Source organism: Littorina saxatilis, linkage group LG3, assembly GCF_037325665.1.
Source record: "Littorina saxatilis isolate snail1 linkage group LG3, US_GU_Lsax_2.0, whole genome shotgun sequence".
Taxonomy (NCBI): domain Eukaryota; kingdom Metazoa; phylum Mollusca; class Gastropoda; order Littorinimorpha; family Littorinidae; genus Littorina; species Littorina saxatilis.
The window spans coordinates 28,538,194-28,555,555 of record NC_090247.1 but is presented as its reverse complement, the minus strand read 5'-3'; the positions used below and the strand labels follow the sequence as shown (position 1 = coordinate 28,555,555).

General features: G+C 41.1%; 2 protein-coding genes across 2 annotated transcripts in view; both read right to left on the bottom strand.

Moving 5' to 3' along the window:
* The window catches only part of LOC138962072 (uncharacterized), a 40,506-nt gene extending 36,698 nt beyond the window's left edge, over window positions 1-3,808 (bottom strand). The window contains exon 1 of the mRNA XM_070333781.1: window positions 3,588-3,808. The gene's annotated coding sequence lies outside the window, so the exon portion shown is untranslated. The remainder of the gene's footprint in view (window positions 1-3,587) is intronic.
* Window positions 3,809-8,627: 4,819 nt separating this feature from the next.
* Window positions 8,628-15,897, bottom strand: LOC138962071 (RWD domain-containing protein 1-like). The gene is made up of 7 exons (XM_070333780.1): window positions 15,695-15,897; window positions 15,116-15,217; window positions 14,251-14,378; window positions 13,800-13,943; window positions 11,551-11,677; window positions 11,136-11,198; window positions 8,628-8,818 (listed from the first exon to the last, which is right to left on the bottom strand). Exons 1-7 carry the CDS (start codon window positions 15,765-15,767, stop codon window positions 8,715-8,717), a joined length of 741 nt encoding a protein of 246 aa, XP_070189881.1. The 5' UTR covers window positions 15,768-15,897; the 3' UTR covers window positions 8,628-8,714.
* Between the last annotated feature and the right edge of the window lie 1,465 nt (window positions 15,898-17,362).

Here is a 17,362-nt window from a genome sequence, read left to right as displayed (position 1 = left end):
TTACACATTTGTTATCTCAAATAATTAAATCCTGGGCGACTGCAAAATCTTTGAAAGATGTTCTCAATAGCAATAGCGTACTTCTCAAGTCGTAAATTTGAAACCGTTTTGTAAGGACTTGAATAGACTGAATTCCTGAAAGGCTACGTGCCTGATAATTCTCTTTTTAACCAAAGCACGCACGTGGCCTTTTAAACTAAACACTCAGGTGGCCTTTTAAACTTAAAGTGCATTATTCTTCAAAGGGAGAAACGTTGAAAGACATAGTGCCTGATCATTGACTGCAAGTGCAAGGGTCAAGATTGGAGTGCGCCGATCAGTTTGTAAAAATATTGTCGGTTGTGCTCCATTACTACCCCAACCATTTGCCCCTCCCACCTCTCCCCTCCCCCATCTCCCCCCCCCCCTTCTCTCTCTCTCTCTCTGTCTCTCTCTCCCTCTCTCTCTCTCCCCTCTCTCTCTCTGTCTCTGTCTCTGTCTCTCTCTCTCTCTCTCTCTCTCTCTCTCTCTCTCTCTCTCTCTGTACGTTTCTGTCTTGTCTCTCTGTCTTGTCTGTCTGTCTGTCTGTCTGTCTCTGTCTGTCTCTCTCTTTTTTTCTCTCTCTTTCTCTCTTTCTAAATATATATTCTCTCTCTCTCTCTCTCTCTCTCTCTCTCTCTCTCTCTCTCTCTCTCTCTCTCTCTCTCTCTCTCTCTCTCTCTCTCTCTCTCTCTCTCTCTTTGATAAAAGTCTTGAGCGATTTCCAATTTGTATGGAGCAGTGCTACCATTTGTTCATGTGTCAACATCAATTGAACCGAAACATTCTGCACTCAACGCACTAATACATTTCTCGGTCATAGGGTCTACCTGTCGGGTCATCTAAGAACATTTTGAAAGAGCAATGACAGATGAATTCATATTAGATTAAACAAACTTGTGTTTACAAAACAAGTTTTCAAACTAGCGGCTTGCAAGTATTTATTGCATTTTTTTTTACACAGCTGTGCCCAAAGAAAAGTGTCACAACTTCGAAATACCGCACATTCAATCCGAATCTTGTCAAATTTGCTCGAGCAAAAAGTTTACAAAAAAAGCAATAACAAAAATAATCATTGACTTGAAACTAGGTTGTTTTGGGCGAAGAGGTGCAGAATATCAGTGAAGCAATGATAACTGTTTCTTATCTTTGAAACTTCTTTATTGCAGGAGCAATAATGTATGTAATGTTCAAATCACGGTGTGGCAGTTTTAACAAAGCGTAGTATAGAACATCTTTGGTTTATGAGGTTGCGAAACGGCCAGTACAAGTGTGTTGATATCAGTTACTGTAAATCGAACACACACACACACATGAGTGTGTGTGTGTGTGTGTGTGTGTGTGTGTGTGTGTGTGTGTGTGTGTGTGTGTGTGTGTGTGTGTGTGTGTGTGTGTGTGAGATATCTGATTATGTCCCACCTTGAAAATTATGTTGCACGTAGTTATGCTTTTGTTCCAAAATACCCCCCGAAATGACAGAAAATGTTCAAAATCTTGAAAACAGGTTTTTGTCTATAAATAGAAAGTACAATCAATTGCCGTCGTCTTCGATTTGGTTTTAGGTAAATAAATAAATTTTCAACCCAGAGTCATGACATTGCCCTTTGTACAACCCTGCCCTCTTCAGTTCGTTTGCTCGTCTGTTTCTGTTTGCACCATAATTTCATATTTCCTCTCACACACGGGTAAAAGTCTGATAAAATCTGTGATAGTACAAATGATGCATTGCACGAAAAGGTCTGTTCCTTCTAAAGGTGAAACAGCGTTTAAAATGGCCAGTGACGCATGCTTTAACAATTTCAACTAAAGACATATATATATTTAATCACTATCCTTGGTTTGAAGCGTAGCTGAAAGCTAGTTTATGTCGATGTTGGACAAACACATTGAGGTCAGTGCCTGTTATGCAAACACATATATCCAAGTCTTAACGGACGTGCCGCTGGTGAGATACTACAGAAATGTGCAAATCCGATCCACTCAATCTGCGGGGGAAATAGACTTGGTTTTGCTACGGAGAAGTTTGACAAGTATGTGAAAGAAAGGCGGTCGGCTTGGGCAAATCTTGTGGAACATATTTTGTTTGTTTGATTTTTCTATTTAAGACAAAAATAAACAAACAAACAAACGAATTGTTTCTGTATTTAATTTTTGCTGTATGTTTTTTCAAAGCTATAGGTCGCTCCAATTAGGCCTAACGGTTAAATAAAGAGAGAAAAACTACCCAGCACAAAATGAAACCCTTTGGCAAGAAAACAAGCTACTTATTAGCATGAAACAACAAGTCGCGTAAGGCGAAAATACAATATTTAGTCAAGTAGCTGTCGAACTCACAGAATGAAACTGAACGCAATGCCATTTTTCAGCAAGACCGTATACTCGTAGCATCGTCAGTCCACCGCTCATGGCAAAGGCAGTGAAATTGACAAGAAGAGCGGGGTAGTAGTTGCGCTAAGAAGGATAGCACGCTTTTCTGTACCTCTCTTTGTTTTAACTTTCTGAGCGTGTTTTTAATCCAAACATATCATATCTATATGTTTTTGGAATCAGGAACCGACAAGGAATAAGATGAAAGTGTTTTTAAATTGATTTCGACAATTTAATTTTGATAACAATATTTATATATTTAATTTTCAGAGCTTGTTTTTAATCCGAATATAACATATTTATATGTTTTTGGAATCAGCAAATGATGGAGAATAAGATAAACGTAAATTTGGATCGTTTTATAAATTTTTATTTTTTTTTTACAATTTTCAGATTTTTAATGACCAAAGTCATTAATTAATTTTTAAGCCACCAAGCTGAAATGCAATACCGAAGTCCGGGCTTCGTCGAAGATTACTTGACCAAAATTTCAACCAATTTGGTTGAAAAATGAGGGCGTGACAGTGCCGCCTCAACTTTCACGAAAAGCCGGATATGACGTCATCAAAGACATTTATCAAAAAAATGAAAAAAACGTTCGGGGATTTCATACCCAGGAACTCTCATGTCAAATTTCATAAAGATCGGTCCAGTAGTTTAGTCTGAATCGCTCTACACACACACACACACACACACACACAGACACACACACACACACACACACACACACGCACATACACCACGACCCTCGTTTCGATTCCCCCTCGATGTTAAAATATTTAGTCAAAACTTGACTAAATATAAAAAGTGGTCCCCTACAATCGGATATTAAGACAGTTGCGTTGCTTGGATATAACAGTTCGATTGTTTGCTCACTCAATAGTTTGTTTTAATTCGCACATAATCGAAGTCGTACTGTTCCTTTTAAGGGTGAAACAGCGCCGTTTCAATAAAATGTTGCGCAAACACATATATGAGCGCACAAGCATGCGCACACTCATAGAACGACTGACAGACAAACAACTAAATTGACAGACAGACACGTAGAGAGAAGAAGAGAGACAGAGAGAGAGAGACAGAGAGAGAGAGACAGAGAGAGAGAGGTGCATTCCCCACAAAACTAATAATATACACACTCCTCTCTCCGCGTGTATCAACACATAATACACCATCAAACGCAACAATATATGTTCAGTACTCACCTTCTCCACTTCTCACTCAACATCGACAACTAACAGGAATCCCTCACACCTTCTCTATAGTCCTTAAAACTTTACAGCTGTGTATGACCCAACCGGCGCCTGTCTACCTGTGAAACTTGCCTACACACACCTGTCGCGCCGGTACAGCTGTGAACAGGAAACGCTGCCAGGAAAACCTACCTGTGTGTCCCTGTGGTGCCAGGGTCAGCCAAGCGAGACGGCGGAGCTTCAGGCACAGGTAGGCTAATCAGGCGAGACGGCAGATTGCGAATAGCATTAGTGTAGCGTTTATTGTTTACAGCCACCTACTGGTGACCATATCGACTGAACAATAGACTCTGGGCTTAAGAAGGGCATGCAGGGGTGTTACAGTCTTGTTGACGGTTGTGGATATATCATTTGTAAGGCTTTGCTTTATCGTGTTGGTCAGTGGGGGGGGGGGGGGGGGGGGTTGGAGTACAAGAGTACACACCGAAGTGAGGGCAGAGAGGGGTGTTGTGATGAAATTTGGATTATTTATTTCACTTCAAACCGCTTGGATTGTTTTTTTTAAAGATTTGCTACATGGTCCATTGGGTTGGGGGAGGGGGAAGGGGGGGGGGGGGGGAGAAGGATGTGGTGTAGAAGGTCATTCAAAGGAAAAGATAGATGGGGAGTCGGGGGGAGGGGCACAGAGGGACTGTTGGTGTAAGTTTTATTACTTATTAGTGAACGTTGAAATTTAATTTAGATTTGTTGGGTTGATCAGGTAAGTGTGGCGGTCTGATGACGCAGTTAGTTATGAATGCTTGGGATTTTCTTTTTTTTTATATATTTGTCGACTTAGGTGCAAGGGCGGATCAATTCACTTTGGAGGGGGGGGTTACAAAATGACTGCGAAGATACAAGTTGACGGCGCCGAAGGCGCCTAAGCCTCTAGGGGGGTCCGGGGGCATGCCCCCCGGAAATTTTTTTTATCCAAAGAAGCAAAATAGAGCTATCTGGTGCATCCTGAGCCAATAAATTACCTCTTTTTTGGGGGGGTGGGGGGGGGGGTTACGTAACCCGTGTAACCCCCCCCCCCCAGATCCGCCCATGAGGTGGGTGGCTGGATGGTAGAGAGTTTTGAAGATGGAACTCACTTGAAAACCAAATCATATTCATCGTCTAAAATACACGCGTAAACTACAGTGGAACATCCCTTTTACCACCCCCACCCCTATTTTTAGACTTTTGTGTTTTCAGACTTTATATCCATAATGTCTGTAAACCTAACTCCATTTTAAGACTGATCGACTCCCTCCTTCTTAAAACCTGCTTTTCTTAGAGTATTGGGGGTCCTAAAAGGGGGAGAGTGTCCACTGTATGTACCAGTCGCACCTCGATCCAAATCGCTCTCACATTACTGTCCTCGCCCTTCCATTGTAAAGGAAAAGTCACCTCCGTACAGGTGGGTTGCGGTTATTTTCTGAAGGCCACATTAATAAAACCAAGAGCCAAACAACGAGACTCACAGACATTTGCCATGCGATAACTCCATTCTGCGATTTACTGTCAGACATTCATGTTTTAGCAAGGGCCATTGTGAGATGTAGCACTGTCACGTATATATATATACGTAGTAAGGTACACTCCTTCACTGAAGTGAACATCTTGGATCCCCATCTCAGATTCGAATAGGTTTTTTTAGGAATATATGGGATAAGACCATCCTTGACTTGGTCACATATCAAACATTAACAGCTTGGGTACTCTCTGTGCATATTTTTTTCGTGGGGGGGGGGGGGGGGGGGGAGAATACATTTCGTAAATGCCACTCAGTCAGGTTGACTTTGTGTGTTTTGTGTTTGTTGTTGTTGTATGCGACCAAGTGGAAGCCAGATCTGAGATGGTAAGCCGAACTGTTTTTCGCGAGATAATTAAGGGGTGTGCCTTTAATGGCGTCATACCTTCTCGTGTACACCATCAAAGATGTGTTCGGGCGTTTGGAGCATTCTCCCGCTTGGACACATACCAACAATCTACACTGAGCATAACTGCTTTCTCCCCAGTGTAGACTGAGTGGAAATGTCTTGGCGTGCTAGACACAAATGTCTCCAAAGAAAAACCCAAAGTCGGGCGGTGGTAAGACGTCGGCCTCCTAGTCGGAAGGTCGTGAGTTCGAATCCCGGTCGCTGCCGCCTGGTGGGTTAAAAGTGGAGATTTTTCCGATCTCCCAGGTCAACTTATGTGCAGACCTGCTAGTGACTTAACCCCATTCGTGTGTACACGCAAGCACATGACCAAGTGCGCACGGAAAAGATCCTGTAATCCATGTCAGAGTTCCGGAGGTGGGTTCTAGCAGAGATACTGTCATCTCTGGTTATAGCAACACAAAAATACCCAGCATGCCTACTCAAGCGCCATTAATAGTCAGAATGTTGACCCTGGGCGTCTAATGGAAGAAGAAGAAGAACAGAACTCACACACACAGGAAGCTGACAGGCTTTAGTTCCACGGTGTGTCCCAGTGAAAGGATGCTATGACGGCTTACTTGTGCCAAAACCTGGAGTTACCATTATCACGTGATAATTACTAATCAACGCTTGTAGTTACTGTTTTCACTCGTTAGTTACTCATTTTCATGGGATAATTAGTAATTTTCACGGGAAAATGACTAATTTTTAGTTTTGGCACTAGCAATCCATCAGGAAGTGAGCCAAAACTAAAAATTAGTAGTTAACAGGTGAAAGTAAGTAATTTTCCAGGGAAAACTAGTAATTAACACGTGAAAATGGTAATTATCAAGGGAAAATTACAAATATTTCCTTGATAATTACAATTATGAGGTTTTGGCACTAGTAAGCCCAATGACGGCTTACTAGTGCCAAAACCTGGGTTTACCCATTATCACGTGATAATTACTAATTAACGCTGTCAGTTACTGTTTTCACCTGTTAGTTAATTACTCATTTTCACAGGAAAATTACTAATTTTTAGTTTTGGCTCTAGCAATCCGTCAGGAAGTGAGCCAAAACTAAAAATTAGTAATTAACAGGTGAAAGTTAGTAATTATTCCGGGAAAAATAGTAATTTTCCTGTGAAAATTAGTAATAAACACGTGAAAATGGTAATTATCAAGGGAAAATTACTAATTTTTCCTTGATAATTACAATTATGAGGTTTTGGCACTAGTAAGCCGTCATAGGATGCTCTCAGCTCATCTCACGTAAACCCTGTACAGTGGAACCCTCCTTTCAAGAAACCCTTTTCTCAGAGTTTCTGTTAATCACCTCTTTAAATGTCAGACATGCATAGTGTTTTTGCAAGGACCTGCGTGAGATACAGCACTATTTTCTGAAGGCCACATTTAATAAAAAACCAAGAGGCAAACAATGAGACTCACAGATATTTGCCATGCGATAAACTCCATGCTGCGATTTACTGTCAGACATTCATGTTTTTGCAAGGGCCATTGTGAGATGCAGCACTGTCACGTAGTAAGGTACACTCCTTCACTGAAGTGAACAGCTTGGATCCCAATCTCAGATTTGAATTTTTTTTTTTTAGGCATATATGGGATATTAGATGAATACCCGCTTCGCCGGGTAACCGGCTTCGCCGGGTGAGTGGTGCACCAATACCCGGCTTCGCCGGGCGCACCGTACGCAATTGACGCCACACGAAGGAAGGGAGATAAACGCGCAAAACACTGGAGAAGATAAGGAAGAGTTACTGGGAATGGATGTACAGAAAAACCAAAATTGGTTCAGCGCTGCGCGCTGAGAACACGTGTTGAAAATTTTCATCGAGCAGATTGTGTCCGGGGTCTACCTGAATATGCCCACCAAATTTGAAGCAGATCCATCGAGAACTTTGGCCGTGCATTGCGAAGAAAGACAGACACACACAAGCCGTATATAGATATACTAGATGATTACCCGCTTTGCCGGGTACCGGCTTTGCCGGGAAGAAGTAGAGCCGAATACCAGGCTGCGCCTGGGACCCGGCTTTGCCGGGTGTACGCCGGCTCCACCGGCGCACGAAGGAAGGGAGATCTAAAAATAGTAACGTGCAGTGACCTTCTAAAAATAGTAACGTAGTAACGGGAATATGGATTGACGCCACACGAAGGAAGGGAGATAAACGCGCAAAACAAAACACTGGAGAAGATAAGGAAGAGTTACTGGGAATGGATATAGTGGATCTACAGAAAAACCAAAATCGGTTCAGCGCTGCGCGCTGAGAGCACGTGTTGAAATATCTCATCGATGAGGTTGTGTCCGGGGTGTAGCTGAATACGGTCTCCAAATATGAAAAAGATCGACCGAGATTTTTGGCCGTGCATCGCGAACAGACACACAGACAGACACTAGTCGTATATATATATAGATAGATATAGAAGACCATTCCTTGACTTGGTCACATACCAAAAATTAACAGCTTGGGTGCTCTCTGTTTAAGACCTGATTTTGTATACAGATGTCATAGTGAAAGGATGCTCTTGTGTCACGTTGAAATATTTACAGATCTGTGGTGGTGCTCATGATCATAAAGAAAGGCGTATTGAAGATGCTGTTGAAACCCTTGTTTGGATCGGCACAACTGTGCTTTACTTGCTGATTAAAGCAATATGTGCATGGTTTTCGTATTTTTTCTGTGATTGTTTCTTGTATGTTTGCCTTTATTACTGTTGTTCACTACTTTGATTCGTACAGAAAAAACACAGTAGAGTTTGGGAGTTGCTTGGTATTTGGAAAAAGATTACCGATCATTTTCACACACACACAAATACAAACTCTTGCTGAAAAAAAGAGACTGATAAAAAATTAAAAAGACAAAATAATGTCTTCAGATTAAATGAATCTTGCTTTCAGGGGTTCCTTATTTGCTAAAAACAAAGTTAAAATGCTTGTCTGGCGTTTGACGGTTGTTAATCAACAAGAAAACACACACACACACACACACACACGTGCACAAACACATGCACGCATATCGCATGAATACAAACACGTACATACACAAACACACATCCACACCAAATCAGGTAGCAAAACCTATTAATAAAACATGACAGGCATAAAGAAATGATTCCTTTTATGTACAATGCATGGTACAAAGCAAACTGATGGCGGCAAAAACAAACAGACTATATCAACTATCACATTTTCATGGTACATAATCTGGGTCGTCTTCATCGTCGTCTGCATCATCAAGGTCAAGGTCTTCCATGTCTTCGAACAAGGATTCGTCAACCTCCACGCTGTCGCCCTCTGAAAAATGAACAAACAAGTTTTCTTCACAGTTTGGTTTTTTATTTCTTATACTGAAAATTAAAATGATAATAGTACAATAAAATGTGTGAAGACTTGTATTTACCAGTATGCTGGCACGCGTGTTCAAACGCACATGCTTAGACACACAATGAAATACACTCATAGAAAACAGAGAAACACATGCACACACATGAAATAGTTTGCACACACACACCCCTCTATGTTGTTGCCCTCTGAAAATAAACATACAGGGCAGAATGATTCATTATCTGCTTGTGATTTTTTGCACTGAAAATTATAATCAGATGCAGCACGTACAGTGCTGATGGCAACAACAACAACAAGTCGCGTAAGGCGAAAATACAATATTTAGTCAAGTAGCTGTCGAACTCACAGAATGAAACTGAACACAATGCCATTTTTCAGCAAGACCGTATACTCGTAGCATCGTCAGTCCACCGCTCATGGCAAAGGCAGTGAAATTGACAAGAAGAGCGGGGTAGTAGTTGCGCTAAGAAGGATAGCACGCTTTTCTGTACCTCTCTTTGTTTTAACTTTCTGAGCGTGTTTTTAATCCAAACATATCATATCTATATGTTTTTGGAATCAGGAACCGACAAGGAATAAGATGAAAGTGTTTTTAAATTGATTTGGACAATTTAATTTTGATAATAATTTTTATATATTTAATTTTCAGAGCTTGTTTTTAATCCAAATATAACATATTTATATGTTTTTGGAATCAGCAAATGATGGAGAATAAGATAAACGTAAATTTGGATCGTTTTATAAATTTTTATTTTTTTTTTACAATTTTCAGATTTTTAATGACCAAAGTCATCAATTAATTTTTAAGCCACCAAGCTGAAATGCAATACCGAAGTCCGGGCTTCGTCGAAGATTACTTGACCAAAATTTCAACCAATTTGGTTGAAAAATGAGGGCGTGACAGTGCCGCCTCAACTTTCACGAAAAGCCGGATATGACGTCATCAAAGACATTTATCAAAAAAATGAAAAAAACGTTCGGGGATTTCATACCCAGGAACTCTCATGTCAAATTTCATAAAGATCGGTCCAGTAGTTTAGTCTGAATCGCTCTACACACACACACAGACACACACACACACACACGCACACACACACGCACACACACACACACGCACATACACCACGACCCTCGTTTCGATTCCCCCTCGATGTTAAAATATTTAGTCAAAACTTGACTAAATATAAAAATCACATAAAGGGAAGTAAGCGCTTGAAATACAGACAACAGTGAGAGCTACATGGAACCTGCCTCTTTTACAATGAAAAAGTAAAATATCAGCAAAATGATGTTCACTGTGGCTATCATTAGACGTTGTGCCAAACTGGTGTTTACATTTAGTCAAGTACTGATTACATGTTTAGTATAGACCAGGAATTGAGACAAGCATGGTGGTGGTGGTGGTTGGGGTTGTGTGTGTGCATGTGTCAGTGATCGCGCTAGATATTTTTCAAACCGGTATGACATCATGAGCTGACCACAATGCTCTCAAGAAAATCGGTCAACCTGCCAAGGCAACCAGTCAAAGGCAAACAATGACTAAATCAATGTTTATCAATGCCATTGACACGCAGACGTTTTCTGTGGAATTAATTGGAATAAATTCGGGTTATTCCACTCTTTATTTTTTGCCCGATCAACCCAATTAACAATCGGTACGTCTGACCGAGCACCCTTTCTTTTTTTATCGGTATTGGTGAATCTCAATCAGTTCAATACCGAAAATTATCGGTAAGCGCGATCCCTCATGTGTGCCAGAATGGAGAGCAAAGTTGTTTGTTTTTTTAAATTGTTTTTTTTTTCTTCGTCTTTACACTTGTTCCCTTGTCCCGTTGTGCTCGCACACCGCCCCGTCCCTGTACTCGCTGCTCCAACCACCTCTGAATTTCGTTCCGCTGCCAGACTTGTCGATTTTACAGACGCTCCAGGGGGGGGATGTCGGGTCGCTGCGGTAGGCTACCCTCGGAAGATGACACTGCACTTCTGCTGAGTCACTTCGACTGTGTTCAGGAGTGGGTCTGTCCAGCCCACTACCTACTATGCCCCCTACAAACGACATTGACTTTTAAGAGAGCAAAGTTATGTGAACCCAAATCACGAGAATATTGGAAAAAAGTCTTGATAATTCCACCCATGGTGTGTTTTTTTGTTTTGTTTATGCCGTGTACATCAGAGCAGGTGTTCTCTCCTTCTGCCATGGTTTCACACTCCATTTCAGTAAAGTTGAGACAAGATCGAGTTGATCAGTTTTTCATTCTATGCTTACCTTCCTGAAGAAATGTGATGTCAGAATCGTTCAGTGTCGCATCCCTCATGAACAGTTCTTTACCTGAAACAAGGGAAATAATGAGTACCAGGCACCAGCAATGCTTACCAAAGAGCACTGCCTACAAGCGTCTATGTGTTCTATCTGTATGCTCACATTAAACAGTATGTAAGTGGATACAGAACCTGCTCCTTTAATTTTTAATCCCAATAGGGCACATGCATGTGAAGATTCACAATACGTACACCCCTTTTTCTCAGGCATGTGGATGCATGAATGCACTGGTTCTCTCCTATTCAATCAAATCACACCAAAGAAATCATCTCCTAAATCTGTGCTCTTGGCAATACACCTCCATCAATCAAACAGTGAAATGAAACAGATGTCTGCTTACAAAATATTAAAAAAACCTCACCTGAAGGCTTCTTTGATAAGCGATCTTGTTCCTTCTCTCTCAGTTTCTTCTCATTCCTCTCTGCATCAAACTTGTTTTTCCATGCTAAAAATGTCTCAATGGTCACCCTTGTTCCTTCAAACTTTTTCTGAAAGGAAACACAAACCAAACTTTAAAGTCACAAAACAATGACAGTTGCCTATTAACAGCAACATAGAGACAGACAAAACACACATGCACACACACACCGACAGATGCATACACACAACATATCTCCCAATATGCCAATTTCTAGCTACCACTACCAGCTCTACACGCTTCTTTGCACATATATATACATTCCATTCTGTGCAACAAGTTCATAAACACAGCCTCTGTGAGGTCATCCACCCAGAAAAACAGTACAACATAGTTATGACACATAGGGTAGGGCGGATGGTGGCAAGAGAGGTGGAATGTTTACAGTGCCAAGTGTGGAGCTGTGAGCAGTACGCGCTAATGTTCAGCTCAGACACAGTCGTGGCTGACGCGCCTCAGTTCTATTCGAAACACTGCACCCTTATTCCAGGAAAATGCACCACACTGTTCTAGCCATCTCTTCGACTTTCGTTCTCACCCCCAAGGCAGACTGCTACAAAGAGGTGTAAGTTATACTGGCCCTTCAGGCTCAGGCATTTCCAAATGCTCGACTCAAGACTAAACAGTACCTGAGACGAGAGGACATCTAGGAACCAGACAAAAGTGTCACTACATTGCAGGTGTCCTTTCATGACAAGTTTTCTCCTTCTATTGTTTATGGAGGGCTGAAACTCTCACGTACTCACATGTCTTTTGCACGAGAAGATTGTGCGTGCATCACCGCTTTTTCACAGCTCTTTTAAGCCGACATACATGTTGTTCGGGGTTGTATGCTTTGTATGTATGTATGTGTTTCTATAACCAACCAACCTCTGACATGGATTACAGTATCTTTTTCGTGCGTACTTGGTCTTGTGTTTTGAATGTACACATAAAAGGGGATAAGACTCTAGCAGATCTGCACATAAGAGGACCGGGGATATCAGAAAAAAAATTCACCCTTAACTCGCCAGACATAGCCAGAATTTGGGACTCAACCGTCCACATGGGAAGCCGGCGTCTTATCCACTAGCCAGCCATACTATGTATTCTGGGGAATGCATGCTTGGTATTTTCTTGTTTCCATAACTTACTGAAATCTGATTAAGCTTACAGGATCTTATCAGGGGCTCACATCCATGAGAGGTGGCATAGGACGAATGTCCTGGACAATGCAAGAGTGATAGGACATTTGTCCTGAACAAAAATAAATCAATAGGACTTTTTTTTGTGCTACAAAACGTAAATTTAATTAAACTTAACTAGTTTCTTGGCACAAAGGTAACAGAACAAGTAAAATCATTTTCTTGGCAAAAAGAATACAGAATACAGAATACAGGTAACAGAACAAATCACACGCTGGGGTGGGGAAGGGGGTAACGTCTTTCTTTGGCGCCGAAGTTTCACTTTCTAGAGTGACGGGTCGGTTTCATCTGGCTCTGGCTGCTCAGAGGCCAGAGGGAACTCAGTTTCAGTGGTACTAGCCGCTGATGAGGGCAGAGATTTTAAGTACAAACGCTTCTGGTCTTTTTCTGGCACCAATTTTCGTTTCGGCGGAATGTTGCTTTTTCTGAGAAAAAGAAAACGCGAAGGGAGGCAACTATCAACAGGCTTAGAGCAATCAGAGTTGCGACCCTTTGAAGCTCTTCTCTATAAAAAAAAAAAAAAGCACATAAAGTCTCCCCAAGTTCCGTCTGCTTGGAGAGACACATCGCTTCGCAAAACATCGATAAAATAGCAAATCAAACTACTGTTGATTGGAAAATACTGACAATGTCCGGATCAAATGAAAGCATAATCGGACTATGACCACTTTGTGACAAAAATAGGACATATGTCCTCTTGCATGAAAAATGTATAGGACATTTGGAAAAAATATCCCTGAATGTCTGATGTCCGACGTGGATGTGAGCCCCTGTCTTATATGTGCGTATTTGCTCTTGCATGTGCACATGAAGGGTCATAAGGAGCTAGTAGCTCTGCACATAAGTTGACCTTGGAGATCAGAAAAATCTACACCCTTAATCAACCTGGTGCAACTTGGATTTGAATCCCAAACCTTCCACATGGAAGGCTGATGTTTTAACTGCTAGACTATTGATCCTGTCCATTCATTCTTCCAAACAAGTGTGTGCAATGTGTGTCCTTCTTACCTGTGCCGCTTCTTCTTCCTTCTTCAGCTTTTGATACCTGGTTTCCTCTGCGTGTTTCTTCATGTCCTCCACCAGCACTGTCAGTCTTTCCTGCAGCGCTGAGATGATTGTGAACACCATCACCATCCCCAGGTTCTCTTCTGCCTGCAAACGTTTGTGGTGTTTTACTTGCCAAATGTCTTGCGCTCTCTTTTTTGCTTGTCCTTTCTTTCACGTGTGTGTGTGTGTGTGTTTGCGTGTCCTTGTTGATAAAGAGGATGGCTATTCAAACGACTTTAGATTTCAGATACAAGCATATTTTTGTCCCCTATGTATTGAGCAAAAATTCTTTACCTTATTGTAAACAAAGTGACCCCCCCCCCCCCTCCCCCCCCCTTGAAAAAAAAGTAACTCACACAAATATAAACTCAAACAAACACACCAAAACCTATTACCACCTATCAAAACATACCTGTTCTTTTAAGAATTCCTGTATCATTTCCACCTGCTCATCCTCCAGACTTTCTGTTAGAACTATTTCCATCAAGGGAGCTTCATCAGGATATTTTGGAGTGTAGGTAAACTGTACTGTGCATCCGACTGAAACAGTAAAACGAAAATTGTCAACATAAGTTCATAACTGCTACATGTATTTGCCCCAAATGAGCTGTTAAGTCTTCAACTGTTCTTCTTTCCAATGTTGTGTTAATGCTGTGCCCATAAACCATTCAAAGGAAAAATTGAAGGAGCAACCAATACTGATCAGCTTAAACATTGTTTTTTTTTTTTTTAGCAGTATTGTCAGCTTGAAGGTTCATACCTCCAAAACATGAACATTGTATAGCGGGCAGTGATGCTCACAGTTCAAGCTTCATACCTCAAAAGCATAAACACTTCTGGTTGTATAGAAATCAGTATGTCTCCCATTTTATGTGATGATGTATAATTGAGTCATATTCCTTCCATCTGACTCTAAGCTGATAGTGATACTGACCAAACACATTTTCAGCTGCAGAACTCATTTGTAAAGTGCTATGGACCACCTTTCATGGTGTCCCCAAAAGTTGACTATAAGCAAGTCTTGAAACGGTATGGGTCGAGTCTTAAAATGGAGGTACACCTTAGCTATGAACAAAAAATGTGAACAACTAGGGTCTTAAAACGGTAGAGGTCTTAAAATGGGTGGGTGGTGTCTTAAAGGGTGTATTCCACTGCGATTAGAATGAGGTGCCTGCAGGCACACTGTTTCCATTTTAATGCGCCGACTGAAAATTATTTTACGTGCCTGTGGTGCAGGATGCAGTCAAAAAATTAACAATGATAATTATTGTCTATACCTTTTTCTGGAGTTTCGTCAGCGTGCTCTGGGTCTATTGGGTCTTCTGAATCTTGTGATGCCACTTTCATTGTGAATACATAATGTGGGGAATCCTGCAAAACTGGAAAAAAATGTAGAATAACTTCCATAAGCATCATTAAAGTAAACAAATAATTAAATACATTATTAAGCAAGTAATAAAAATAAATATCTTGCATTCAACTGTTTAAACTTAGTTCCATTCTAGTATTCAGCAGGAGTTTGATCATACACATCGAGCTGTGAAGTTCAGTACAAATATTTTGTATTATTTGCAAACGAAAAAATGTCACAACTGCCAAATTTTAGCAGATCCGTTCAAAAACAACCTTGATATAATACACAACTTCTCAAATTTGAACATTTCTACTTTGTTTGTATTGTCTACGAAAGAACATGTCAAATGTAGACACTTATTGGTCATCATGTTATATTCCAAACATGTTCAAGCTAACTGTTGTGTACTGTACGCGCAATTATTCTGTGAATGGAAAACACAAATCGACGTTTGGTTGTCAGCAACTTTCGGCAAAAAAAACAGGTTCATGTCAGATCTTACTTTCTATTTCGTCTGGGTAGATGGATTCCAAGGCCTCGATCTCGTTTCTCTGTTCCTCGGCGTAATCTGTCATTGTGAGCAACTTCTAACGGCCAAACGTACAGTAAGGCAAAGGCAGTTCAATGAAAACTACTTAAAACCAGCTGTCATCTGCTTCGCATGAGGTGTTCGTCTGCCATAACCGGAAGTTGCAATGTCTGGACTTCCGCTGATTGGAGTAGTTTCCCTTGGTGTTGGCTGTCGTCTGCTCAACTCTCACCAGAGAGAGAGAGACAATGACAATGACAATGACAACAAGAAAAATGTTCATTCAAAATGAACAGCGTCGATGCAATGTCCACCAAAGATTTATTTTGGGAAGTGTTAAAGGTTAGGGTCAAAAGTTAATGAATTGCATGTTGTGCTGGATATATAAATTGTTTATTTCAGTCAATGCTTGATTCATAAGTACATTTTTCAGCATGGTGCATCTACAGGAGGGTGCTCCAACAATGATGCATAGTGCCAACATTTAGGGCAAACTTTTCACAACAGTGTATTATTACCACAAAGCGCATACAGCGATTATATAGTAGCAAGTTGCACTAAACATTTGAACAAAATGCATTTTGTTCAAATGTTAAGTACAGCACAGCACCAAGTTTTGCATAAGTGCACAACAGCACTGACCATTTCACAAAAGTGCATAAGGCCAAAAAAAAAATAGGTGTGGTTACGGTAACATAGCCAAACAAAATAGGGTAGGTAGGTAGGCAATCACTCTTTTTTTTTTTAAAACTTTTTTTTCTAATGTGTACAAATTAAACCTACCGTACTTTCCGGGTGACAAGGCGCTTTGTTATCTAAGACGCACCCCCTTCTTTTAAAAAAAAAAATTGTAATCCAGTCACCCATTGGACGCAGGGGGCCAATAGGGCGCACCAAAATGACCCAGTTTTTGCCATGAGAGGTGGTTCCCCTGTCATATCTGAGAGAGGAAACACTTCCTGCATCGGGGTCAGTGACCAAAGGCATTGTGATAGCTGGGTGGCCTTGTTAAAAGACACGACCTTCTTCCCAGGGGTCAATGACCCAGTTTTTGCCATGAGAGGTGGTTCCCCTGTCATATCTGAGAGAGGAAACACTTCCTGCATCGAGGTCAGTGACCGGTCAGTGACCGAGTTTAACAGAGTGGAAATCTGTGTGTGCGGCCAGATCAAAGGCAGGGCAGTACCTAGTAGCTGAAACATGCATTATCACAAGTTGTTTGACTGGTACTCAAGCGGTCTCTTTGATTTTTTTCGTATTTCATACACGGATTAGGCGCTTCGTTATACAAGACGCAGGGGTCGAACTCGAGGAAAAAAGTCGCGCCTTATGACCCGGAAAGTACGGTACTTGACAGGGAAATAAGTGTGCGACACGGGCGCTTTCGCTTTCATTGCGTTTTTTGCACTCGGTTTTTTTTTGTTTTTTTTTTGACAAATGTAATAAAAAGTTATAGGATCGGGCCCTAAAAATAGGGTAGGTCGGGTTACCGTAACCACACCTATTTTTTTTTTAGGCCTAACAGCTGTGACAATTTTACAAAAGTGCATTGACCATTTCAGGCAGATGGCAGGCTAACATGCAGATTTCGCTTTTGTCTGTCTTTCTTTAAAAAATTGGCATGATGTTCAAGATCGATGA